The sequence below is a fragment of the Palaemon carinicauda genome, chromosome 42, assembly GCF_036898095.1.
Source record: "Palaemon carinicauda isolate YSFRI2023 chromosome 42, ASM3689809v2, whole genome shotgun sequence".
In the NCBI taxonomy this organism is placed as follows: domain Eukaryota; kingdom Metazoa; phylum Arthropoda; class Malacostraca; order Decapoda; family Palaemonidae; genus Palaemon; species Palaemon carinicauda.
In genome coordinates, this window is record NC_090766.1 from 51,294,870 (window position 1) to 51,322,812 (window position 27,943).

Here is a 27,943-nt window from a genome sequence, read left to right on the forward strand (position 1 = left end):
CGGAACTTGATTTTGTCCGATTTCTTAAGTATTCAACCAAGTTAGAGAGAGAGAGAGTTAGGAGAAGTTCTTCTCGCTCTTCACTTTTTTCCTCACCTCATGATCCCCTACCTTTTCCTCCCCCTGTAGTGGCTACCCCCGAACCTACTATTTGCCCTCAACCTGATATGTCTGTTGTTTTGCGTGCCATTCAGGCTTTAGGTGACAAAGTGGAGTCGGTGGTTAGTGATCATAAGTCTCTTATGGCCGAAGTCAAGGAACTTAAGGTCAAGAGTGCAGTGGGTGGTGATAGTGCCAGTGCTGTGACGAGTGCTAGTATCAGTGCAGTGCCAAGTGCTAGTGTCAGTGTCAGTGTGGTGCGTGAGGGTACTTCTGTGCGTGCCAGTCGTCCTCCCAGTCCGGGACCTCTTGCAAGCTCCCAAGCCCAGGGGAGAAGCAATGTCGAAGGGCAAAAGGGTTCGGCAGGCCTTGATCGGCGCACAGAAGTATCCTCGGTGGTTGCGGGCGTGTCTTCCAGAGACCGTCACTCCCACCCGCAGACGATTGAGCCCGTCTTTTACTCGTCTGCTGAAGAATTGTCAGGGAGGAAACGTTGGACTCAGGTCTCAAGACCTCTCAAACGCAGAGTCCAAACCTCAAGAGCTCTACAACCTGGCTGCAGTCATTGGATCAGCTCTGACTCGCCGCAGTCATCAGTTGAAGGCACTCCTCCTAAGAGGAGTAAGGTGCTGCCGCAACAGATCTCTTCTGTTAAGGCTTTGCCTCAGCAGACCTTAGTGTCTGCCGACCCCAAGTTGACTCTACTGCAGTCCATGCAGTCACAACTTGCGGTCTTGATGCGTGAGTGTCAGGCTGAGAAGGTTACACCACCTCCTGCGATCGCTCCGCCTAACCGCAGTCCTGCCTGCCAGGCGTACGATGTTGAGGCTCCTCAGGATACCTTACCACGTTCTGAGTTTCCAGTTTCCGGTGGTGTGCAGCTACCTCCGCCTTCCTTAAGGCAACCTCAGCAATGGGAACAGGAAGCTTATACCTTACTTCCTCCGCTTCCACTTGTGGTTCCACCAGTGAGGCAACACTCTCTTGAGGTACAACAACCTCTCCCATCCATGAGGCAGACACCTCAGCTCTCGCTGCAGCGACCTCAACCCTCCTCAAGGCGAGAGCCTCAACACCTTAGCCTTGCGCCTCAGGAACCTCAACTCGCGAGACAAGTTTTGCGTTCTGCGCAGCCTCTACCCCAACTCTCGCAGCTCACACCTCAGGAACCTCAACTCGTTCCTCAGGAACTTGCTACTGCGCATCCGCTCACCTTACAGCAAGCGCAACCCTTGAGGCAAGACACTCATGCCAGGACTCAGCCTCCTCCACCCATGCGCCTACCTTCTGCTACTGCTTTTGACCAGCCTTTGCAACCTGAGCCTCAGGTGTTCCCTCAACAGAGACTTGAGGAGGAAACCACAAGCGTTTTTGCTCCAGCTCGTGCAGATTCTGCTGTTCAGCATACCTTACCTCTCACTTCGCTACACTCTGGTGATGAGGTTTCTGATGATGAGGCTGCACACCTGGACCCCTCATCAGACGTGGATGAATCCAAGTCTTCTCCGCCTCCTATTGACTTTCGCAAGGTCTTGGCTCTTTTCAGAGAGGTATACCCAGACCATTTTATCTCTGCTACCCCCCGCTCTCCGCCATCTGAGTTTTCGCTGGGCATGCAGCCAGCCAAGTCATCTTATACTAAGCTCGTCTTTGCAAGGTCCTCTAAGAGAGCGTTAAGAATTTTAGGGGAGTGGTTGCAGTCTAAGCAACAACTAGGAAAGACTTCCTTTATGTTTCCTCCGACTAAGCTCACTTCCAAAGCGGGCGTTTGGTATGCCACAGGAGAGGAACCAGGCTTGGGAGTACCTGCCTCTGCCCAGGCCGACTTCTCAAGCTTGGTAGACTCTCCTCGTAGAACAGCAATGAGGCGCTCTAAGGTTTGCTGGACCTTCTCCGATCTTGATCACTTCCTAAAGGGTGTATTTAGAGCATTTGAGATGTTCAATTTCCTAGACTGGTGCCTGGGGGCCCTTAGCAAAAAGACCTCCCCTGCGGACAAGGACTCAGCCATGCTCTTAATGTCCTGCATGGATAAGGCTATTAGGGATGGATCTGGCGAGCTTGCTTCGATGTTTGTGTCAGGAGTGCTTAAGAAAAGGGAGCAGCTTTGTTCATTCCTTTCCTCCAGCATCACACCTTGTCAAAGGTCTCAACTCCTTTTCGCTCCGCTATCTAAGTTCCTGTTTCCTGAAGAGCTTGTTAAGGACTTGTCTGCGGCCCTGATACAAAAGGACACCCATGATCTTGTTGCCTCATCGGCTCGTAAGACTAAGGTTGCTACCTCAGTCCCCAGGACTTATCGCACCCCAGTGGCTGATACTCCTGCTACGAGGTTTATTCCGCCCTTTCGTGGTAGAGCCCCCAGCCGTGGAAGCTCCCGTCCAGACTCTTCCAGGAGCAAGTCTAGGAAAGGTTCCAAGGCTTCTAAAGGCAAAAACTGACTCTCCTCCTCTCCAGACAGCAGTAGGCGCCAGACTCAAGATCTTCTGGCAAGCCTGGGAAAAGAGAGGTGCAGACGCACAGTCTGTCAGTTGGCTGAGGGAGGGTTACAGGATTCCATTCTGCCGCAAACCCCCTCTGACCACATCTCCCATCAACCTCTCTCCCAACTACAAAGAAAAGGACAAGAGGCTAGCGTTGCACCAGGAGGTGTCGCTCCTGTTACAGAAGAAGGCAGTGGTTATAGTCCGGGACCATCAATCCCCGGGCTTCTACAACCGTCTCTTTCTGGTGGCCAAGAAGACAGGAGGTTGGAGACCGGTGCTGGACGTCAGCGCGCTCAATGCTTATGTCACCAAGCAGACGTTCACGATGGAGACGACGAAGTCGGTCCTAGCAGCGGTCAGGCAGGAGGACTGGATGGTCTCGTTGGACCTGAAAGATGCTTACTTTCACGTTCCTATTCATCCAGACTCCCAACCTTTCCTGAGATTCGTTTTTGGAAAGGTTGTCTACCAATTCCAAGCCCTGTGTTTTGGCCTAAGCACAGCTCCTATGGTGTTTACGCATCTGATGAGGAATATAGCAAAATTCCTCCACTTATCGGACATCAGAGCCTCCCTTTACTTAGACGACTGGCTGTTGAGAGCCTCCACGAGTCGTCGCTGTCTGGAGAGTCTCAACTGGACTTTTAGACTTGACCAAAGAACTGGGTCTGTTAGTCAATCTAGAAAAGTCCCAACTCATTCCCTCCCAATCCATTGTGTACCTGGGAATGGAGATTCGGAGTCAGGATTTTCGGGCTTTTCCATCGGCCCCAAGGATAAGCCAAGCCCTAGATTGCATCCTGAGCATGCTGAAGAGGAGCAGTTGCTCGGTGAGACAGTGGATGAGTCTCACAGGGACCCTTTCATCGTTGGCCCTGTTCGTCGAGCTAGGGAGACTCCACCTCCGCCCTCTTCAATTCCATCTTGCAGCTCATTGGGACAAGGGTTTGACTCTCGAAGCAGTCTCTATCCCAGTCACCGAAGAGATGAAGACCACTCTCTTGTGGTGGAAGACCAATCTCCTTCTCAGGGAGGGCCTATCGTTGGCGATTCAGACCCCCAATCTTCATCTCTTCTCGGATGCATCGGACTCGGGCTGGGGCGCGACCTTGAACGGACGGGAGTGCTCGGGAACGTGGAACGAGGAACAGGAAACGCTCCACATCAACTGCAAGGAGCTACTAGCAGTTCATTTAGCCCTATTGAACTTCAAGTCCCTCCTGCTAGGCAAGGTGGTGGAGGTGAACTCCGACAACACCACAGCCTTGGCTTACATCTCCAAGCAAGGAGGGACCCATTCGAGGAGCCTATACGAGATAGCAAGGGACCTCCTCATTTGGTCAAGAGGTCTAAACATCACCCTAGTTACGAGGTTCATTCAGGGCAACATGAACGTCTCAGCAGATCGCCTAAGCAGAAGGGATCAGATCATCCCCACGGAATGGACCCTCCACAAGAGCGTGTGCAACAGACTTTGGACCTTGTGGGGTCAGCCGACAATAGATCTGTTTGCCACCTCCATGACCAAGAGACTTCCTTTGTACTGTTCCCCAGTTCCAGACCCAGCAGCAGTTCATGTGGATGCTTTTCTGCTGAACTGGTCCCATCTCGACCTTTACGCATTCCCACTGTTCAAGATCATAAACAAAGTCCTTCAGAAGTTCATCTCGCACGAAGGGACACGGCTGACGCTGGTTGCTCCCCTTTGGCCTGCAAGAGAATGGTTCACAGAGGTACTACAATGGCTGGTCGACGTCCCCAGGACTCTCCCTCTAAGAGTGGACCTTCTACGTCAACCTCACGTAGACAGGTTGCACCCAAACCTCCACGCTCTTCGGCTGACTGCCTTCAGACTGTCGAAAGATTCGCTAGAGCTAGAGGCTTTTCGAAGGAGGCAGCCAGTGCGATTGCCAGAGCAAGGAGGGTATCCACTCGTAGAGTCTACCAATCCAAGTGGGAAGTCTTCCGGAGCTGGTGTAGAGCCAATGCAGTTTCCTCTACCAATACCTCTGTGACCCAAATAGCTGACTTCCTATTACATCTTAGGAATGAGAGATCCCTTTCAGCTCCTACGATTAAAGGGTACAGGAGTATGTTGGCTTCAGTTCTCCGCCACAGAGGTTTGGACCTTTCTTCCAACAAGGACCTTCAAGACATCCTTAAGTCTTTTGAGACTACTAAAGAACGTCGTCTACCCACTCCAGGCTGGAATCTAGACGTAGTCTTAAGGTTCCTTATGTCACCTAGGTTCGAACCTCTCCAGTCAGCTTCCTTCAAGGACCTTACCCTCAAGACTCTTTTTCTCGTCTGCCTTACAACAGCTAAGAGAGTCAGTGAGGTTCATGCCTTCAGCAAGAACATTGGGTTCACATCCGAATCTGCAACATGTTCTTTACAGCTTGGATTCTTAGCTAAGAATGAACTTCCTTCACGTCCTTGGCCTAGATCGTTTGAGATACCTAGCCTCTCCAACATGGTAGGTAACGAGCTAGAAAGAGTTCTTTGCCCTGTCAGAGCTCTGAAATTTTATCTTAATAGGTCAAAACCTATTCGAGGACAATCAGAAGCCTTATGGTGTGCAATCAAGAACCCTTCGAGGTCCATGTCCAAGAATGGGGTTTCGTATTATATAAGGCTTCTGATTAGAGAAGCCCATTCTCACTTAAAGGAGGAAGACCTTGCTTTGCTGAAGGTAAGAACCCACGAAGTGAGAGCCGTAGCTACTTCGATGGCCTTTAATAAAAACCGTTCTCTGCAGAGCATAATGGATGCAACCTATTGGAGGAGCAAGTCAGTGTTTGCATCATTTTATCTTAAAGATGTCCAGTCTCTTTACGAGAACTGCTACACCCTGGGACCATTCGTAGCAGCGAGTGCAGTAGTAGGTGAGGGCTCAGCCACTACATTCCCTTAATCCCATAACTTTTTTAACCTTTCTCTTGAATGCTTTTATTGTTGTTTTTATGGTTGTTACGGTAGGCTAAGAAGCCTTCCGCATCCTTTTGATTTGGCGGGTGGTCAATTCATTCTTGAGAAGCGCCTGGGTTAGAGGTTGTGTAGAGGTCCTTTAGTAGGGGTTGCAGCCCTATATACTTTAGCACCTTTGAGTTGATTCAGCCTCCTAAGAGGAACGCTGCGCTCAGTAAGGAAGACGAACTTAAAAAAAGGCAGAGTAACGGTTCAAGTCGACTTCCTTACCAGGTACTTATTATTTCATTGTTATTTTGAGATAACTGATTATATGAAATACGGGATACTTAGCTATCCTTTAATCTTGTACACTGGTTTTCACCCACCCCCCTGGGTGTGAATCAGCTACATGATTATCGGGTAAGTTTAATATTGAAAAATGTTATTTTTATTAGTAAAATAAGTTTTTGAATATACTTACCCGATAATCATGATTTAATTGACCCTCCCTTCCTCCCCATAGAGAACCAGTGGACCGAGGAAAAATTGAGGAGGTGTCAACAAGAAGTACTGTAGTACCTGGCCACAGGTGGCGCTGGTGAGTACACCCCCTTCTAGTATTGTGATAGCTGGCGTATCCCTCCCGTAGAATTCTGTCGGGCAACGGAGTTGACAGCTACATGATTATCGGGTAAGTATATTCAAAAATTTATTTTACTAATAAAAATAACATATTACAAGTGTTCTACATCTATTACCTTCTCTCTTATGGCAGGAATGGTGCTTTGCCCTCTTCTCTTCCCTAATTCTAATTGTTCTATTCATTGAAAATCTCTTATCTCACATCATATCTTTAAATACATTTCACATATCAAAAATCTCTTACTTCACATATACAGTACAGTATTTTGGAATCCTGAGTGTATTGAAGCATTATTATTATTATTTTTTTTTTTACAGTATTGCTTGTCCCTACATATATACAAATCTTATTCCCTTAAAATAGTGATATGTCTTCAGCGGCCTGGAACAGCCGTTGAATCTGAAACAAGGCAGTTGGTTAACAATAGGGTGTTCGAGTGGGAAGCCCCCGCACATCCGCTGTCACAGAATAGCCCCTTTTGTCTTCTACCATGGCAAGTATAGTCTTCCTGCCACATTCCTCTCACAAAAATTGGATCATTTACATTCGTTTCTAATAAATGATGGGCTTTTTTTTATGAGTGCTCTCACTTTTAAGTGGAAGTAACTGAAAGATAAGCATATGGTGTAGTGAATTTTGTTCCTATGAGGATATAATCTTCAAAACCCCATGTGCTGTGTACCATTGTGAAGGGGTGACTGTTAGTAGCTACTCACCTTCCTTAGGATTGTTTCTCTCACTCTTCCGTCTTATGGTAATTTGTCTCCTCGGTGGGAAGTTATCTTTGTTGCACTGGGAGGAGGAGAGTATTCCTACTCTGAGTAAATATCAGTTCTGTAGGCCAGGGGAGGATGGGAGTGTATGGATCTACCTTTCTCATTTCTATTGCAATATGAAGGAGTGTTCCTTAACCTGGTTCTCACTCTAGGCCATACATAACTTGCCTATTGATCCCGGTTAGCAATCTTGAGCATAGTATTACAGCCACTGCTGTTTCATCGCATGCAGGTGAACGGTCCTACCTGGACTGATGTCCAGCTCTGAACAGCAGGCTAATAGGAGTATCATTCACTCTACCATTTTCCACCAGTATGGAGCTAAAACATTGGCTGTAGCCTTTGTGGTTGGTTAGTGATTGAGTCTGGTGTAACTGCCACCAATGTTTCATTAGTTGCATGTGAACGGTGCTATCAGGACTGATTTATAACGTTACAAGTATCAGGCCCAATCTATATCGTTACAAGTATCAGTAATGATATGAGTATCATTTATGTTATATCTCATGCCATTATGGAACGTAGTCAACAGAGCTAGCATGCAGACTGATACCTGTGGTATCAGCAATCATGACCGTGGGGAAACAGCTCCCAATGTTCACCTCTGAGCCTCCACATTTTTCTCACTGGAATGTATCTCTGGGTTTGTTCAACATGGTGAGATCAGTGTAACAATGACTGCTGTTTGCAGTCAAGTGATCGGGCGAACACCAAATCCTAGGCGATTGAAAGCAAGACTACTCTGTTTTGTGAAGCTATCATCCTTGTTTCCCATTTTTCCCTTCATACTCATGTTTTGTCTCTGTAGAAGATGTTGAGGGCTAGTTGTATTAAGTCCCATAGACTTTTTCACAAATCCATCTCTCTTTAGGAGATGGACAGCTCCTGACTGGTTATGGCTATCCTGGTAGCCAGGCTGGCAGTAGATGCTTTCCCCCTTTACTCTGCTGTGACCCCACAGGGCCACAGGCCTGGTAACTTGATTTGGCTACCATGGTAGATGTTCTGGCCAGAGATGCATGGCTTCGTACCAAGGCCGGGGTAGCTGACTTGACTACCCTGATAGAAGGTTGGCCAGAGATGCATGGCTCTGCAGCGCCATGCATTGTTTTTCTTAGCCAGATGTTGCAGGAACTTGTTTGTTCTCCTTCACTTTTCTACCTGGTTAGGGGATTGCTACTCCCTTCTCTGTTAGGGCACTTCAGTATCTCAAATTGAGATGGTGGAATCTTTTGAAGATGCCATTCTGCACTGTCGGTGGATGAGAGGCTACAGCCTTGCGCCTATGAGCGTGGAACCGTGGCTTACTCTCCACCCCGATGAACAGAGGGGAATGTATATGCTACTTGTTATTTCATTGTCTTTCATTATGTATTTTGGTACTTTTGATAAAGGAGATGCCTCCCCTTGGTACTGGCCCTTTGTGCTTACACACTCAGTACTACGCCAAGTTTGTTAATAACTGATTCCTGTTCTGGGCTTCCAAGTGGCTGTCTGTGCCAATCATACCCATTTACCAGAGGGAGGGTACACTTTACCGCTCTTGGTGTCTGGTACCAGAGACTGTATCATAAACTTGAAATGAGACTGTTCCCGGCCCAATTCAAGATCTGTCTCCTGATTATATGTTCTCAGATCCATTGGAATATGAAAGTTTGTATTCTAGGGAGAGGAAGAAACCAAGAATTGGTTGACAGGCACATAGTTTCTATCCTTGAGGTACTATCGACTGATTGATGGTTGGGCATGGTAGCACCTTTTGAGCACAGACATACTTCCTCTAAGGATCAGATAGGTGCTGGACTCCTCTTCTATCTCTTAGGAGTGTGATGTTTAGGTAATGATGGAAGGGGTTGCTGGTTATCAGTACTCCTTTATCCACCATGCAGTATCTCTCAAGATATCTAGTCTTTGAGGGAGACTGCTGACATCACAGTTGACTGTGATTTAAGGAAGGTCCCCGCCAACTCTAAATTTAAGCAATGACCTCCAGCAGCTTCTTTCTCCAGAAGGGGCTGGATCCTGCTCCACTCATTGTTGCCACTTCCAGGATTAGTGTTAGGATGAAGGTTGGAAGCAATGCACAGAGGTTTGTCCCCTGCTGTCAGAAAGGGGATGCCTTGCCTTGCTCATTTTATCCGTCTTCCATTCAAATCCATTACCCACTTTCCAGCTTCCATCTCTGGAAATGCAGCAAAGGCAGAACAATCCTGGATTTTGGGACTGAAAAGTCTTGGATGACCTTCAGCAGTCCTCTCCTACTGACTCGTCACAGGATGGAGCGCAAATCTGTTCTCCTCTCAGCCTAAATGGTACTTTTCAGGCTGTGTTCATTTAAAATTTTTACTCCATACTCAGCCTGCAAAGAGGAAGACATTGTGCTTTTATTGACTCATCATAGTCAATTCCTTAAGTGCCTCTTTCATTCCTCAGTTGTGTACATGTGTCCACTTGATTATTTATGCATGGGTCACATGGAGTGACCTCTCCAGTGTCTTTTCGGGACGATATTAAGACGACTACTCGCTCTTATTACGATCTTAGGATTGTAATTGAGGAGAGTCAGCTTTCACAGCCAAGCTAAGGATGAATACCTAGGAATTATTTCCTTGCAAACGTGAAGAGATAGCCCACCTGTTCCTGATCAGAAGGAACTGCTGAACACACAATAGTAAGGAAGAATTCTTGGAAAGGGGAGGATAGTGTGTTTGGTCTCTTTTCTTCCTCCTTCTTCTATTCTCTTCTTCAGTCTTATTTTTAGGACGAAGTAGAAATATTGCTGCACAGGAGGCCTCTCACAAAGTTCTTTGGGAATTCTGGCATGAGCTTTTCTTGTGGGGGGAGTGACAGATCTCACCCACTGATTGTTCATTAGGGTTTGGTCAGGTGGATCCATAGCCAAGTGAGGGTGAGCATTGCCCCTACTTTCATCATTCCTGTCCTAATATAAGAGGTATGTCCTGGTCCTTTGGTGGTTATAACTACCTCTTTATATTTTTAATGGTCATTTCAACATCGCTAAAGTCACCCCTGTTAAAGAACCCAGGTTAGTATAGTTAGGAAAAATAGAAATTACCTGTACTTTGAAAATGTGTGATATTTCAGTTTCCACTTTTTATTTAAATCTAAATATTTCGAAAAATCTGTATGATATTATAGATATGGAAACAATCTGCTCTATTCTACAGACATCTTACAATAAGATATTCTTAAATGGTCGAGCAAAACAGACTGATTACAGTGTTATACTGAATGTTGTAGCAGAATGGATAATCTTATATAGCTCATGCCACTAGATATATCTCGTAATACAGATCAATGAAATTATAATTTTGGTTTTGCTTACATTGACATTTCAGGTCCTTGGTAAAAACGTGAACTCGTCGTGGGTGGAAGTGATGCCTGTAACTGGAGTGAAGCATCAGATTCGTGTACATCTTGGCTTTGGTCTTGCTTGTCCTGTCCTCGGGGATCATAAGTACTCTCATCTAAAGAAACTGGTCCCACAGGTGAGTTCACCAAGTAAAGTACAATATAGTAATAATAATAATAGATTAAAACGATATTCATCTAAATAAAACTTGGTACTGTACTTGAGGTGATTTACAATTTTGCGTTTACATTTCATGCATAGTTTTCATTTACTCATAGGGCATTGTTTGGGAAAATAGAGCCTTAGTGACCTGAATCAAACACTTTTACTTTTCTACTTTGTTAATTTATTTACATACTTTCATACAATCACATACATTCATTTATATATATATCTATAACAATTTTATAACCTTGAAACTTACCATAGTGTTAATTTTATAATATGCTATTACACCTATTGTTCTCATATTATTATTCAAACCAAAATATTAAATTCAACTTATATCTATCTGAATTGTTGAAGCAGCTTATTAAAGTATATACTGTACAATCCTCAATCCATCCATCCATCCATATACCAAAGGCACTTCCCCCAATTTTGGGGGGTAGCCGACATCAACAAGAACAAAACAAAAAAGGGGACCTCTACTCTCTATGTTCCTCCAGCCTAACCAGGGACTCAGCCGAGTTCAGCTGGTACTGCTAGGGTGCCACAGCCCAACCTCCCACATTTCCACCACAGATGAAGCTTCATACTGCTGAGTCCCCTACTGCTGCTACCTCCGCGGTCATCTAAGGCACCGGAGGAAGCAGCAGGGCCTACCGGAACTGCGTCACAATCGCTCGCCATTCATTCCTATTTCTAGCACGCTCTCTTGCCTCTCTCACATCTATCCTCCTATCACCCAGAGCTTTCTTCACACCATCCATCCACCCAAACCTTGGCCTTCCTCTTGTACTTCTCCCATCAACTCTTGCATTCATCACCTTCTTTAGCAGACAGCCATTCTCCATTCTCTCAACATGGCCAAACCACCTTAACACATTCATATCCACTCTAGCCGCTAACTCATTTCTTACACCCGTTCTCACCCTCACCACCTCGTTCCTAACCCTATCTACTCGAGATACACCAGCCATACTCCTCAGACACTTCATCTCAAACACATTCAATTTCTGTCTCTCCATCACTTTCATTCCCCACAACTCCGATCCATACATCACAGTTGGTACAATCACTTTCTCATATAGAACTCTCTTTACATTCATGCCCAACCCTCTATTTTTTACTACTCCCTTAACTGCCCCCAACACTTTGCAACCTTCATTGACTCTCTGACGTACATCTGCTTCCACTCCACCATTTGCTGCAACAACAGACCCCAAGTACTTAAACTGATCCACCTCCTCAAGTAACTCTCCATTCAACATGACATTCAACCTTGCACCACCTTCCCTTCTCGTACATCTCATAACCTTATTCTTACCCACATTAACTCTCAACTTCCTTCTCTCACACACCCTTCCAAATTCTGTCACTAGTCGGTCAAGCTTCTCTTCTGTGTCTGCTACCAGTACAGTATCATCCGCAAACAACAACTGATTTACCTTCCATTCATGATCATTTTCGTCTACCAGTTTTAATCCTCGTCCAAGCACTCGAGCATTCACCTCTCTCACCACTCCATCAACATACAAGTTAAACAACCACGGCGACATCACACATCCCTGTCTCAGCCCCACTCTCACCGGAAACCAATCGCTCACTTCATTTCCTATTCTAACACATGCTTTACTACCTTTGTAGAAACTTTTCACTGCTTGCAACAACCTTCCACCAACTCCATATAACCTCATCACATTCCACATTGCTTCCCTATCAACTCTATCATATGCTTTCTCCAGATCCATAAACGCAACATACACCTCCTTACCTTTTGCTAAATATTTCTCGCATATCTGCCTAACTGTAAAAATCTGATTGACTTTATTCTGAATTAAATATTCCTCATTATCAAATAACTTAATGTGTACCAAATTTCATGCCTAACTACAAAAAGGTAAAAATATGTCATTATAATAACACCATGATATTGTGTTTTCCTCAATGTAAGTATCTTTAATACACTAGCATATAAAACTCAATATGAATACTTCACAATACATTACATATCAATGATCAATACACTATTCTTGCTATTATTATTATCATTAATAGCTACAATGAAAAAGCAGTATGCTATAAGCCCAAGGACCCTAACAGGGAAAAAATAGCCCAGTGAGAAAAGGAAATAAGTAAATAAATAAATTACAAGAGAATTAATGAGCAATTACAATGAAATTTTTTAAGAACAGTAATAACATTAGAATAAATCTTTCTTACATAAACTATAAAAACTTTAAAAAACAAGAGGAAAAAAATACGGTATACTAGTGTGCCCGAGTGTACCCTCAAGCAAGAGAACTCTACCCCAAGACATTGAAAGACCATGGTACTGAGGCTACAATACTACCCAAGACTAGAGAACAATGGTTTGTTTTTGGAGTGCCCCTCTCCTAGAAGAGCTGCTTACCATAGCTAAAGAGTCCTTTCTACCCTTACCAAGAGGAAAGTAGCCTCTGAACATTTGTAGTGCAGCAGTTAACCCCTTAAGTGAATAATTGTTTGGTAATCTTAGTGTTGTCAGGTGTATGAGGACAGAGGAGAATATGTAAAGAATAGGCCAGACATAGGAACTAATAACTCTCAACCAGTACTATCTCAATGGATGGCTGATGCCCTGGCCAACCTACTACTGACAAAAACTCTAATATATTCAGAATGACTCAAGCATATAAAACTTCTCTGTATATCCCAGTAATAACAAATTGTTCTCTTTTCCCCTATTCATCATAACCCAGCACACATTTCTTCTATAGCATATTTAGCTTCCAAATATTTATTGCTCACACCATTTGATCCAGAGGCAGATTAGCAATGGTGTCTCATTAGTAGGAATGCCAGAGAAGTCGCTTGGCTCAACATCAAATTACTAGATAACATCATTATGCACGGTCATTGCAAATACACCACTTATGTAGGGTGTCTAGAACTGGACTCTCAAACCAAGCTGCAAAAGAAGATGGGAATATGTAATGGGAATTGCCAAATACAACATGCAATAACATTCAATGAATAGGATAAGTTAACCACAGCATTTGTTGAAATTTATTCATGCTACATTTAGAAAAATAGTTTTATCATGGTTCAGTACTTGGGTACCAGATGTGTGATTTAAGCTATGCATGTTCCTTTTTGGGTTCCTGCCTCAGGATCTTTACAATTAGGGTCCATTTAAAGATTTACAGTCCTGTTGTGATTACAGTTGGCCCTCTTTTATCGCGGGTTCTGTCTTTGCGGTTTCGCGTTTTTGCGCCCAAGAACAATGCAATACCTATTAAATAAAAATTCTCATAAAAATCGTGATAAAATTCAAGCTGGGTAATGATTTCAAATAGCCCACGCTCCTTTACACTGGGAGCGTTGTGCGCCACTACCTATCTCTACACCCAGCTGATCCTAGCTCTCTCTGTATAGTGTATATGGGCTGATAATGCTATACAGTACTCTATATGGTTCTATTAGAGACTTGGTAATATGACCCAGGAAGAGTGGTAGGTAGAGTATATTCCAACCTTAAAAATGGATATCTTTATTTTTTGCATTGATAGTTTAGTAGAAATTCCGTCTTTTGTAAATGTTTTGGTCAGAGTTTTATATTCTCTTGATGAAAAAAAAAGTATGCACACAACCCAGATTTGTTCCAACACGAATACTTATCTCGAACTACTTTCTTAGGAGTTACCTGTAATCTCTCTACCGACCAGAGTTTTGTGTAGTATACCCTAAAACCCGTTTTCTATGGAGGGCTATCCCGGGCGTAAGAGAACGTGCCCCGAGGGTAGCTTTGCGCTAGGTCGAGGTCCGCCGGGGTCGTGAGCGTCAGTAAGTTCTCTGGTCGCGACGTGTCACCACGTCGCTCTCGTCTCTCTCGACCCTTTGTGTGCGCCGCGTGTGTCCCACGTGTTTACCGCGTGGTAACTTGTGCTTGTTCCTGTGTGTTCACTACCCTTCCTTGTGCTTCCCAAGTGTATTCCTTTGATTCCCTGCGTTCCTGTGTCTTGTGTTTGTGCGTTATGGAGCAGATCCGCCGTTGTCCTGGGCCTAGAGCCGGAAAATCGTGTGGAGCGTTCCTCTCCAAACCTGAAGTGGATCCTCACTCCCTTTGCTCTTCCTGTAGGGGCAAAGTTTGTTCGTCTTCGGATACGTGCCTCGAGTGTGTTGGTTGGAGTGATATTCAGTGGGTGCGTTACGGCACGAAGAAAAAGAAATCGTCGAAACGTTCACCCAGGAAAGCTAGTGTTTCTTCGCCGCTACCGTCGTCCAGTGAACGGTCCGACGGGGCTTCTGTCTCTCCTTCCCCTACCCAGAGTAGGGGACGAGGTAAGTCCATCGTGGGGAAAGAGCCGAGCGTTCTTCCCCAGGAGTCTGGTGAATGATAAGTGGGAGTTGCGGGACCTTCTCGGGCTAGTGAGGAGCCTGGTAGTGCTGTGTCAGGGAGCTCTGGAGACTCGGCCCTTGTGCTTGGGGGGCACGTTTCCTCCGATGACCCCTTGTGGTGTAGCAATGTTGTTTCTGTGTCTTCGCTCCCTTCGTGGGGCTGTGTTTCAGGTTCTTCGGCAGGCGGCGACAACCAGGGTAAGTTAGGTTCCGCAGGGAGTGATGCCTTCGGATGGAAGCTTCCTAAGACACCAGGTAGGTCCCCTATGCGGATGGAAGAGGGCCTAGATTCCTGGTTCCCTAGTGTTGGGCGCCAACCCTCGTTTCCAACCCCTCTCACGGAAGTTCCTGAAGCTTTCCTGCAACCCTCTACCTCGGGTACACAACGAGTCGCGAAGTCCCCCGCGGCCCCCCCTCCCGCCCACCGTACGGTAGGTACAGTGACGTCGGGCTCTTCGGAGGAGTGTTTCTCGTCGGGAGAAGAAGCCAGGAGGAAACATCGGCGTCGGAGGGAGCGGTCCAGGAGCAGACGTTCCCGCTCAAGATCACGTTCCAGGTACAGCAGGAGGCGCTCCCGTTCTCCACGGAGGAAACACAGGAGGAGTAGGTCACCCGATGGTGATTGGGTTTTCGTACCCCGTAAGTCGGAGATACAGTGTTCCCCGGACCGGCGGTCCAGGGATTTCTCGCCAAGGAGACCATCCTCCAGGCATGGTTATGACCCTCGCAGGGAGAAACGCGAGAAGGCCTCTGCAGGCAGGCGTAAGACCGCGAAGCCTTCGGTTCACCCCACCCAGCCGGGGGAACCTCACTTCCTTACGGGCAGCCTGGCCGAACCAGCCCAGCTGGTGCAGCCCTCGGACCTTAAGGAACGGTTCCCGCTGTCGGGTCAGCCCACAGGATCCGCGTTCTCGTCCCCCAGGGAACATGATCGGACACTAGTCCTCGCCGGTTCGGCGATGCCTGTCCTAACCCCCGCCCCTGGTGCGGAGATCTCCGCCGGGGAGGACCAGTACCTCCGCAGGGGAGTGCCTGTTGTGCCAGGACCAAGGCGCCCGGTGGGAGTGCCTGGTGACCCGGCTCCCCGGGCTCAAGCCGAGGCTTCGGCCGACAGTAGAGAGGGTTCCCCGACGGAGGACTCGGCCTATAGAAGAGTAATTAGCCTGATCAGGAGACATCACAAGATCAAAGAACCGGCTGCTACCGACGAGGACTATTGGAGGTCCAGCCTTATCCGGTTGATGCAGGCTCCTGCCCAACCAAAAACCTCCCTGGCTCTTCCTGTAGCCTGGGATCTCGTCCTGGGACAGGAGCACGTGGATAGAGTGGTGGCAGGTAATGCCGAAGCTCCCAAGACTCAGAGCTCTTCTAAGTTGCTCCAGGGGCTCAAAACGCAGAGCAGGGTCTATGTGCCAGAAGGACGGCGGCCGGGAGCCTGCAAAGTGGAACCTTCTCTCGACATTCTGGGACAGGGCGCCTCGGAGGACTGAGCCTCTTCTGCCCCGGTCTGTTTTTCTCCATCGGAGGCTGCGATGATGGAGAAAATGTCTAGAGACCTAGTAAACGTCTCCTCGTGGCTAGACTGGTGGGCTTCCACATTAGTAGGGGTGCAAGCTACTTTTGACCCGACAGACCCGGAACAGCAAAGCCTCCTGAGGGAGCTTATCACCTCCGGGGGCAAGACTCTTAAGTTCCTTACTTACCAGTCTCTCGCCCTGACAGTGAATTGGGTGCTTCGCAAGAGAGACACCATCCTGGCGAAGGTGTCCCGGAAGGTCCCAGACAGAGAGGCGAGGGCCATGAGGAGCCTTCCTTTGTGGGGTGACTCCTTGTTCCCCTTAAAGGACTTGGAGGCGATCATGGAGAAGGTGTCTAAAAGGAAAGAATTAAACACGCCCAGGCCTACGCCGGTAAGGAGACCTCCCTACAAGAGGTCAGTCTCAGACAGTGCCGCGACGTCTCAGGCCTCTCCTAGCCTGACGAAGAGAGAAGCTCCTTCTTCCTCCTGGGCCTCAGCGCCTCAGCCCCCCCGTAGAGGAGCCCCAGCAGCTTCAGCCTCCTTTAGGACAGGTTATTCTGCCTCCAGGAGAGGCCGTTCAGGCCGCTCCTCCAGGAGGAGATAGAGTGGGAGGCCCCCTATTCCTGCCCAAGCCTCAGGTTGGGGAATGCCTCAGACTATATTGGCAAGCATGGAAAGCGTCCGTACTGAAGGAGGGCTACAGGTTACCGTTCTTAGCAGAACCCCCCCCCCTCTAATTCCGGCCATCCGGTCGGAGTGGCTGGTACCTAAGGATCCGTTGAAGAGGGCCGCCCTTCAAGAGGAGGTGTCCTCCATGTTGGAGAAGGGCGCCATGGAGGAGATCCTACACCCAGGTCCAGGTTTCTACAGTCGACTGTTCCTGGTGGAAAAAGCGACAGGGGGGTGGAGGCCGGTTATAGATCTGTCGGCTCTCAACAAATTCATAAGGAAGAGACTTCAAAATGGACACTCCGAAGTCAGTCCTGCTGTCCTTGAGGGAGAAAGATTACATGATGACCATAGACCTCAAGGACGCTTACTTCCAAATTCCGGTCCACCCCTCGAGTCGAAAGTTTCTCCGGGTAAAATGGGGTACCCAGATCCTGCAATTCAAGACCCTTTGCTTCGGATTGTCAACAGCTCCCCAGGTATTCACGAGAGTCTTCACAACAGTCTCAGTGTGGGCTCACGAATGAGCCATTCGCCTCATCCGGTACCTGGACGACTGGTTGCTTCTTTCCTCCTTGAAGGACGTCTTGAAGGAGCAAGGGATGAAATTTCTCCAGTTTTGCAAGGATCTGGGTATCATGATCAACCCGGAAAAATCGAACCTATCCCCCTCCACCAGAATGACCTATTTGGGGATGACACTAGATACCCTTCTGGGAAAAGCATTTCCTTCGGAAGACAGAATAAGCAATCTGATGGAGATCCTTCATCCGTTCCTGTTGGGGCAACACAGGAGAGCGAAGGACTGGCAAAGACTAATAGAGCATCTGGTGTCGTTGGGAAAACTGGTTCCCCAGGGGAGACTCAGGCTCAGAGCCGTCCAATGGAACCTGAAGAACCTCTGGTGCCAACTGGACTCGCAACAAGAACTAATCCCAGTCCTGCCAAACACAATGCCCTCCTTGGAATGGTGGCATTGCCGATCGAACTCGCTCAAGGGGATGCCCTTCGCGAACGACCCTCCCGAGTTACTTCTGTTCACAGACGCCTCCAACCAGGGATGGGGAGCCCATCTCCTCGACGAGACAGCGAGAGGAACCTGGATGGACCGGGAGAAGAACCTACACATCAATGTCCTAGAGTTGAAGGCAGTCCAGAAAGCTTGCCTACACTTCGTCGATCTACTAAGGGGAAACACTGTGGCGTTGATGTGGTACAACGCCACAGTGGTAGCGTACATAAAGAAACAAGGAGGTTTGAAATCAAGGGAATTGTGCGATCTCGCCCTAGAGATCCTAGATTGGGCAGAAACGAACCAGGTTGTGTTATTGGCAAGGTTCATCCCCCGGAAAAAGAACGTGCTGGCCGACGGTCTCAGCAGGATGGGTCAAATAGTAGGGACAGAATGGTCCCTCCTTCCAGAAGTAGCCAAGCTCATCATCCAACGTTGGGGTTCCCCGGTGATGGACCTCTGCAACCAAACTGAACGTGCAACTTCCCGTGTATTGTTCTCCTGTCCCAGACCCGAAGGCAGCCTTGGAGGATGCCTTTCAGCACAGGTGGGACAACCTAGACGTGTACGCTTTTCCCCCCTTCACGTTGATAAGGCAAGTACTCAACAAAGTAAGGACTGCCCGGAACTTAAGGATGACTTTGGTAGCACCCTGGTAGCCGGAGAGAGAGTGGTTCGCAGACCTAAAAGACCTGGCGAGTCAACCTCCGTGGCCACTCCCCGACAGGTCAGATCTTCTACGACAACCGCATTTTCTCAGGTTTCACGACAACCCACAGTCTCTACGTCTTCACGCCTGGAGACTATCGAGCGACTCCTGAAGAAGGAGGGGTATTCATCAGCTACTGCTAAGAGGATGTCGCTATACCTGAGAAGGTCGTCAGCAGCGATCTACCAAGCTAAGTGGGCCTCCTTCACGAAGTGGTGCGCTTCGAGGCGCATTAAACCCCTCAAAGCCTCGGTCCCAGACATAGCGGACTTTCTGGTATATCTCAGGGACAAAATAGGAATGTCAATCCCAGCTATAAAAGGAGTGCGGGCCACCTTGGGTCAAGTCTTCCTCCTGAAGGGCATCGACCTGGGTTCCTCTAGGCACATCTCGATGCTTGTCAGGAGCTTTGAGCAGTCCTGCCCCCCACAAGCAGTTAAGGTGCCTCAGTGGGACTTAGCTAGGGTCCTGAAGATGTTAAGTGGCCCCCCCTTCGAACCAATGAAAGATATCGTAGACAGGGATCTCACTCTCAAGACAGTCTTTTTGCTAGCCTTGGCTTCCGCTAAAAGAGTAGGGGAGATCCATGAGCTGTCTTATGACGTCTCTCATTCGAGGGGGTGGAAGGAAATATCTTTCAAGTTCGTTCCTTCTTTTGTGGCGAAGACCCAGAACCCAGCTGTCTGGAACCCAAAATTCGAAGGTTTTATTCTCTGCCAGCTATCCCTAGGACGGGGAATGCTGAGGATTTGGAATTATGCCCGGTCCGTGCCATTAGAAAATACCTTGAAAGGACGGCTCATCTCCGGCCAGGCATCAAGAGCCTTTTCGTCTCCACAGGTGTTACTAAGAAACAGGTATCCAAGAATACCATTTCCTTCTGGTTGAGACAAGTTATTGCCAGGGCCTACAGGGAAGAGGCTCTGGCCTTACCAGGCGTCCCCAAACCCCATGACATCAGGGGTCTGAGTACGTCCTTAGCCTTTGAGAAAAACATGGCAGTGGGTCAGATCCTTCGGGCAGGTACCTGGTCTAACCAGTCAACCTTTACTGCCCATTACCTCAAGGACTACTCGAGGAAGTCCTTAGACGGGTTCTCCATTGGAACAGTCATCTCCGCGCTCCAAGTGATTTAACGGTAAAGCCCCGGGCTCAATCGTGGATAGCAAACCGGGAGACACAGGTTCGTTCCCTTTCACCCTATTCCCCGTTTTTCCCTATCCTTATCGGAGATAACCCTCTTGTAACCATTGGATAACACGTTCTCTGCAACGGCGTTACTGGATTCAACATCAGAAGAAGTTTTTCAAAGGGTGAGTACTTAGACACTAACGTGAGCTCTTTGTGTAGTTACCCTATCGTCCGTTTTCCTAGTATGTTTTGTTTATACCTAGGCCTCTTGGCTTCCGCTTGCTGGGTCTGAAGGTCAGAAAGGCACTCCCACCTCCTAAAGTGTAAGTCTCCTAAGAAAGTAGTTCGAGGTAAGTATTCGTGTTGGAACAAATCAAAAATTTTAAGTAATTTTTATTTTTCCTAACATACTTACCGAGAATTACTTTCGGGTAATGGCCCTCCCTACCTTCCCCGAGTGCCTCTCTTCCCTTGCGGGAATTGTGCAACATCCGAAGAACTTACTGACGCTCACGACCCAGGCGGACCTCGACCTAGCGCAAAAGCTACTCGAGGAAGTCCTTTGACGGGTTCTCCATTGGAACAGTCATCTTCGCTCTCCAAGTGATTTAACGGTAAAAGCCCCAGGCTCAATCGTGGATAGCAAACCGGTTCCCCCCCGCTGGGCGGGGTGAACTGGAGGCTTCGCGGTCTTACGCCTACCTGCAGAGGCCTTCTCGCGTTTCTCTCTGCGAGGGACATAACCATGCCTGGAGGATGGTCTCCTTGGCGAGAAATCCCTGGACCGCCGGTCCGGGAAACACTGTATCTCCGACTTACAGGGTACGAAAACCCAATCACCATCGGGTGACCTACTCCTCCTGTGTTTCCTCTGTGGAGAACGGGAGCGCCTCCTGCTGTACCTGGAACGTGATCTTGAGCGGGAACGCCTGCTCCTGGACCGCTCCCTCCGACGCCGATGTTTCCTCCTGGCTTCTTCTCCCGACGAGAAACACTCCTCCGAAGAGCCCGACGTCACTGTACCTACCATACGGCGGGTGGGAGGGGGGGCCGCGGGGGACTTCGCGACTCGTTGTGTACCCGAGGTAGAGGGTTGCAGGAAGGCTTCAGGAACTTCGTTGTGTACCCGAGGTAGAGGGTTGCAGGAAGGCTTCAGGAACTTCCGTGAGAGGGGTTGGAAACGAGGGTTGGCGCCCAACACTAGGGAACCAGGAATCCAGGCCCTCTTCCATCCGCATAGGGGACCTACCTGGTGTCTTAGGAAGCTTCCATCCGAAGGCATCACTCCCTGCGGAACCTAACTTACCCTGGTTGTTGCCGCCTGCCGAGGAACCTGAAACACAGGCCCACGAAGTGGGCGAAGACACAGAAACAACATTGCTACACCACAAGGGGTCATCGGAGGAAACGTGCCCCCCAAGCACAAGGGCCGAGTCTCCAGAGCTCCCTGACACAGCACTACCAGGCTCCTCACTAGCCCGAGAAGGTCCCGCAACTCCCACTTATCATTCACCAGACTCCTGGGGAAGAACGCTCGGCTCTTTCCCCACGATGGACTTACCTCGTCCCCTACTCTGGGTAGGGGAAGGAGAGACAGAAGCCCAGTCGGACCGTTCACTTGGCGACGGTAGCGGCGAAGAAACACTAGCTTTCCTGGGTGAACGTTTCGACGATTTCTTTTTCTTCGTGCCGTAACGCACCCACTGAATATCACTCCAACCAACACACTCGAGGCACGTATCCGAAGACGAACAAACTTTGCCCCTACAGGAAGAGCAAAGGGAGTGAGGATCCACTTCAGGTTTGGAGAGGAACGCTCCACACGATTTTCCGGCTCTAGGCCCAGGACAACGGCGGATCTGCTCAATAACGCACAAACACAAGACACAGGAACGCAGGGAATCAAAGGAATACACTTGGGAAGCACAAGGAAGGTTAGTGAACACACAGGAACACAAGGGATAAGCACAAGTTACCACTCGGTAAACACGTGGGACACACGCAGCGCACACAAAGGGTCGAGAGAGACGAGAGCGACGTGGTTTTTATCTTATTTTGGATTTATTGAGCTGTTTGGATAAAACTGTATTGGATGGTATGCAAGAGGCTAGAAGTGTTTGCTAAATTTTAGTGAAACAGAAAGCAGTTATGTTCTTCCCTGGGTAAGGAAATCTCAGATTCACATAAGAACTGATTTTCTCACTTAACTTGGATTTGGTTTGTATAGGATTGTACAGTAGTGCAGGTATCAAGCGGGACACAGTTTGAAGCTTTAAGGTCAATTACATGCATACCTGCTTTTCCTTATTGTACTACATCTCTTTACTCACAAGCTTTTTCATCTCTTCGTAATAGAGATAGGGTTAGTGGCAATGATACATCCTTTGGGTTTTGAGCAAGCAGAGGGACCAATTACTTTGATGAAAAAATCAAGTTATGGACAAAAAATAACACAATTTAAGGAATTCAGGAAAGTAAATTTTAGATTTAGGTGATATATTATTGTTCATTTGAGAATTAGTTCAGACATATACTTGCCAAGTTCCTCCCTCACGGAAAGGTATTTCTTAGTGCAGTAGAGAATCTAATTATGCATCTCAAAGCTTCAACTTCTATTTTACTACCTTTAAGAGCAAAGGGATATCTCATATGGTATCAGATTATTCTATGTTGAAACATTCAGTTACCAGAAACCAGTTTGCTAAGTGCAATCGGAATCCAAGATAGAAGACTGGGTCAGGAGCTCGGATACATTATCTACTCCATAACTACCACTTCTGGATCAAATGCTTGTGATCAGCCAGTGTATGTAGTGATTAATGATGTATATACTGCTTAGTGGATAAATTTTACAAAACCTTATTTGATAAATCATGTTTGTTTAAGATTTCTGGGCCCTAGTACAATAATAATATGGTACAGTTGGTGGTTTATTTAAGTAATTTACAGTACGTATAGCAGTTGTATTTTTGTATAGTTGGTACTGTATACAGTTTTTCTCTCATATTGCATATGAAAAATATATGGTGGTTTTGTAAGAAGTTTAATTTCAATGCTAATGAAAGGATTTTTATCTTCATGGAAGGTAATACAAAAAGAAAAATACTAAAAATTTCATAATAAAGGCAAACATGGAATGTTAATAATAATCCTAGTGTGAGATGTATCAAGTTTTGGTCTGAATATGATTCAGTGTTAAAATTAAGTTATATTCTATCTCTCTTCATTGTACACCGTCTTTCAAAAGAGTGTGGTACCCAGCATGATGACTACAAGGTAAAGGTCAGTAAAATAAAAGGAATTTTTCAATATTAATCTTACCCGATGATCATGTAGCTGTCAACTCTGTTGCCCGACAGAAATCTACGGTCGGGATACGCCAGCGATCGCTATACAGGTGGGGGTGTACACAACAGCGCCATCTGTGAGCAGGTACTCAAGTACTTCTTGTCAACAAGAACTCAATTTTTCCTCTGTCGTGCCACCGGCTAGACCTACTTGGATACGCTGTTGATTCTGGAGTTATTGTTCACGATTTGGTGATGTATTTGCTCTAGAGTTTAGCCTTTGCTATTCAGGAAGCTTTATCATTAGCTTAGCAAGCTTTTGGAATTAATTTGATTTAATTATGGTGACGAAGAGAGTATGGACTCTCTTTCACTTTTGAATGGCCGACCCTTCCCTTAGACGGAAGTGTTGGTGTCGAAGAGAGTATAGACTCTCTTTCACTTTTTATTTTATATCTCTCCGCCATTTATAGGCCTCTTCGATTAACTTTCCTTTTATTATAAACTTATAAAAATTAATTTTTATGTTTGTTTATATGCGACCTTTCCTAATAGTAGGCGGTCCTTACTTGGAACCGAAGTTAATTAACATTGAGCTCGTCATATCGTTTTTCCTGTTAAGAATTTATGCTATTTTAATTTTAATGTTTTTGAAAGAATTTCTTTGATAGTCTCGTACTGTTTTCAAAGTTGAACTAACGTTTTGTTTAGTCTCCGCAGTTGTTGACGTTCAGAACGTTCAACTTGCGCTCTATCGTTACGATAGAGAGAGAGTATTTCACGGTTTCACGTTGCAGTAAGAGTAAACCGATTCTAGCGTTTCGTTCATTCTTTCTTAGCTTAAATGGTTTTAATTCTAATAAAGGAACTTTTTATTTGGGAAACCTTTCAGTTTTTTTCCTTTAACAAATAATATGTTTTAACGATATATATAATTGGGCTCATCTCTCAGGTTCTAAGTCAAGAGAGAGAGAGAGAGAGATAGAGACGGAGGGAGAGAGAGGAGGATAAACGTTTCGTTCAAGCGGGTAACGTTGTTCTCGTTTTTTGCTCTTCTCCCTAGTCGATATAAGGGAAGAAGGTAAAACGTTTCTAGAGTTTTATTCTTGTTCCCAGGCTTTATGCGGTGAGAGATTTTAAACGTAGTTTATTTGATCTAGTGTTTAGTCTCTTTTCCAGCCACTGAATTCTTTATCTTTCATTATGTTTTTCTGTTACATTGTAATACTGTTTTCGCAATTACTACCTTTTAATGAAGGATAGGATTGCGTGTTTCAGGTACAAACCACTTAAAGTTTCGAGTTCAGTGAAATAAGTGCAAACAGAAAATCAAAAGTGATAAAGTGATATGCGCAAAGTGTTACAGTGTTGCGTTCGAGGGTTCGTCTGTTCGTGCCAGTTGTTCACCTAGTCCGATACCTCTTACAAGCTCCCAAGCCCAGGGGAGAAGTAATGTCGAAGGACTTATGGGTTCCACAGGCCTTGATCGACGAACAGACGTTTCCCTCCGTGGTTTCGGGTGTATCTACACACGTTGCCGACGTGATCACCCCACCCACACAAAGACGAGAGAGCCCATTTATTCCTCGTCTGCGGAAGAGGTTTCTCGCAGAAACCATGGACCAAATCTTGCAGCTTTTAAGTGCAAGTCGGTCCCTTCCGCGCAAGTCCAACGGCCTAGGTGTAGCCACTGGGTCAGTTCGGACTCGCTGCAGTACGACAACTGCACACCTCCCAAGAGAGGCTAGGTGGTACCGCAACAGGCAGTAACTCCGTCTGTTGCCGCACCAGCTGTTTTAGACCCTCAGTCACAACGGACAGTAGCTCCGTTTGTTGTTGTCTTTCATAGACACTAGTGGTCCATGCTGCAGACTATACAGTCTCAGCTTGCTCCTTCATGCAGGAGTATCATGCTGGAAGGTTGAAAATGCAGCCTGTTAACCTACAACCCGCCGAGGTTGTGCGCTCAGCAGATACTGCGGCTGCCTGCTCCCACCCTCCACCTGTGAGAGCTCCACCACCGATGCGCAGTCCACCCTGCCAGACGCATGTTCTTGCTGCACCATCTGCTAACATGCGTGAGCTACCGCATCAGCAGTGGGAGGGTTCTGTAGAGCTGCCGGGTTCCAGCACTATGCGGCATTCTCCGCTGCCCATGCAGCATGCTCTGCATACCTTACAGCATGCTCTGCATACCTTACAGCATGCTCTGCATACCTTACAGCATGCTCTGCATACCTTACAGCATGCTCTGCATACCTTACAGCATGCTCCGCATACCTTACTGCATGCTCTGCATACCTTACAGCATGCTCTGCATACCATACCGCATGCTCCTTAACCCACCGCAGCCCCTCCCACGCACCAGCACTCTGCTTTTGTTGTTGCCAGCTCCCACACTCCGACTGTGGAGAAGGTTGACGATGCACCCGTGGGCCTACACCTCCCACGGTTGTGCGCCCGGCATGGCTTCCTGCTCTCACACTCTTGTTGTGAGAGCTCCTCCACCCATGCACAGTCAACCTTGCCAGATGTATGATGACTCCCACACACAGAGCACTCCGTTGCTGTGCGGGAGCTACCACAAGCTGCCGTGTTTTGACACGGTGTGTCAGCCTCCGCAACACACTGTGGTTACCGCCACTCGCCAGCAGCAAACTAGTCAGGCAGGAGTTGAGGCTTCCCCACACAACTTTGGTTGTTGCCAACTCACAAACTGTCATACAGTTACATGACGTTGCCTTCTGGTCTGCTACTTATACACCAGTGCTGTATGTCCTCACGCTCCTGTTGTGGTTGACAGTTCATTTTTTGACAGTTCACAGACTGTCAAGCAGTTTCATAACGTTGCCTTCTGGTCTGCTGCTTTTGCACCAGTGAAAACCTCACTGAGAGAACTTAGCTTTTCTCGGATATGGTTCCTGTAGATGAGAAAGTGCTGTTCTCCCTCCTTCTGATATTCCCTTGAGGACTCTGTCATTTGGAGAGGAGCCTTAAGCTGCTTAGCCTCCTATGGACTTTTATTTAAGCATAACATGCTTCCAGGGAGGGTAAATGGTTCCGCTTCAGTCGCTAACCCCGTCTGTTGCCACACCTGCTCCCATAGACCTTGGGCTTGGTTGCAAGACATGCAGTCCAAGCTTAGTCCTTGATAGAGGATTTTTTACGGACGATGAGGTATCCTACTCACGTCCGCCAGTTGAGATGGTTCCTCCACCGGTGCGACCCAGTGTGGGTTGACAGTCGCACGTTGATGTTATGCTACTCTCGGAGGTGGTTGTGGACGTTCAGTGTGTCACTGGGAAGACGTTCAACAACCAGCAGAGGTGTCTTGTTGTGACGCAGTGCGGCAACCTCAGCAATCCGATAAGGGGTTGTCTGTACTACCCAGACAGTCTAGACAGTTTCGGGTTGTCGCTGTTCTTCCTCGCTTCCCCATGGTTGACAGTTCACAGACTGTGCAGCAGTACCATGATCTTATGTCCGGCTCCGTCACGCATCCACCAGTGCGACCGGATTCAGCGAGTCAGACGTTGCCCACTCCGTTGCCGTTTCCTCATCAGTTTCGGATGAGGAACCCTCTGATGAGGACATGGCTGAACAAGAAGATCAATCCCCAGCCCTGCTATCCATCCAGAAGATGCTGAAGAAGGAATACAGCCCTGTCAGGCTGTGGATGAGTCTGGTTAGGACACTGTCATCCGTGGTGCATTTGGTGTCACTTGGAAGACTACACCTCTGTCCTCTTCGGTTTCATCTAGCTCTTCACTGGAAAAGGACAAGACGCTAGAAGCGGTCTCGATCCCGGTTTCCGGAAGATAAGTCTGGTCTAACCTGAGGAAAGGACTTTATCAACCTTTTATAGGGTCTTCCCCTGACTGTTCAGACTCCCAACCACGTTCTCTTCTCAGACGCATCGGACGTAGGCTGGGGTGCGACCTTAGGCGGTAGGGAATGCTCGGGATTATGGAACTCGCGTCAAAGGACAATGCATTTTAACTGCAAGAAGCTTCTGGCAGTAAGTCTGACCTGGAAAAGCTTCAGGTCTCTCCTTCAAGACGAAGTCATGGAGGTCAACACGGACAACTCCCTGCTTTGATGTTCATCTCCTAGCAAGGAGGGACCTACTCTCTGACATGGTGCGAGTTCGCTAGTGACCTCCTCTCCTGTTCAACAGGTCTAGACTTTTCACTAGTAACAAATTTCTTCCAAGGCAACTTGAATGTCTTAGCAGTTTGTCTCAGTAGGAAGGGATAATAATTCCAACATATTGGACCCTCCACAGAGATGTATGCAAGAGACTTTGGGTCACCTGGGGCCATCCAACCATAGATCTCTTCGCAACCTCGATGTCCAAGAGGCTCTCAACAGACCCAGCAGTGGTTCTTTTAGATGCCTTTCTACTAGATTAGTCTCATCTAGATCTTTATGCATTCCCTCCGTTCTAGTTTGTCAACAAGGTACTGCAGAAGTTCGCCTCTCTCGTTGGGACAAAGTTGACACTAGTTGCTTCCCTCTGGCCCGCGAGAGAATAACTTACCGAGGTACTTCGATGGCTAGTAGACGTTCCCAGAACTCTTCCCCTAAGGGTGGACCTGCTACGTCTGCCACGCGTAAGAAGGTACTCCAAGGCCTCCACGCTCTTCGTCTCACTGCCTTCAGAGTATCGAAAGACTCTCGAGAACTAGAGGTTTTTCGAAGGAGGCAACCAGAGCGATTGTTAGAGCAAGGAGAACATCCACCCTTAGAGTCTACCAATCGAAGTGGGGAATCTTCCTAAACTGGTG

General features: G+C 47.4%; 1 protein-coding gene across 1 annotated transcript in view; it reads left to right on the forward strand.

Moving 5' to 3' along the window:
• LOC137633280 (uncharacterized) overlaps positions 1 to 27,943 on the forward strand; it is an 85,219-nt gene that overhangs the window by 53,425 nt on the left and 3,851 nt on the right. Inside the window, exon 5 of the mRNA XM_068365490.1 lies at positions 10,274 to 10,423. Coding sequence (XP_068221591.1) covers positions 10,274 to 10,423 — 150 coding nt within the window. The remainder of the gene's footprint in view (positions 1 to 10,273; positions 10,424 to 27,943) is intronic.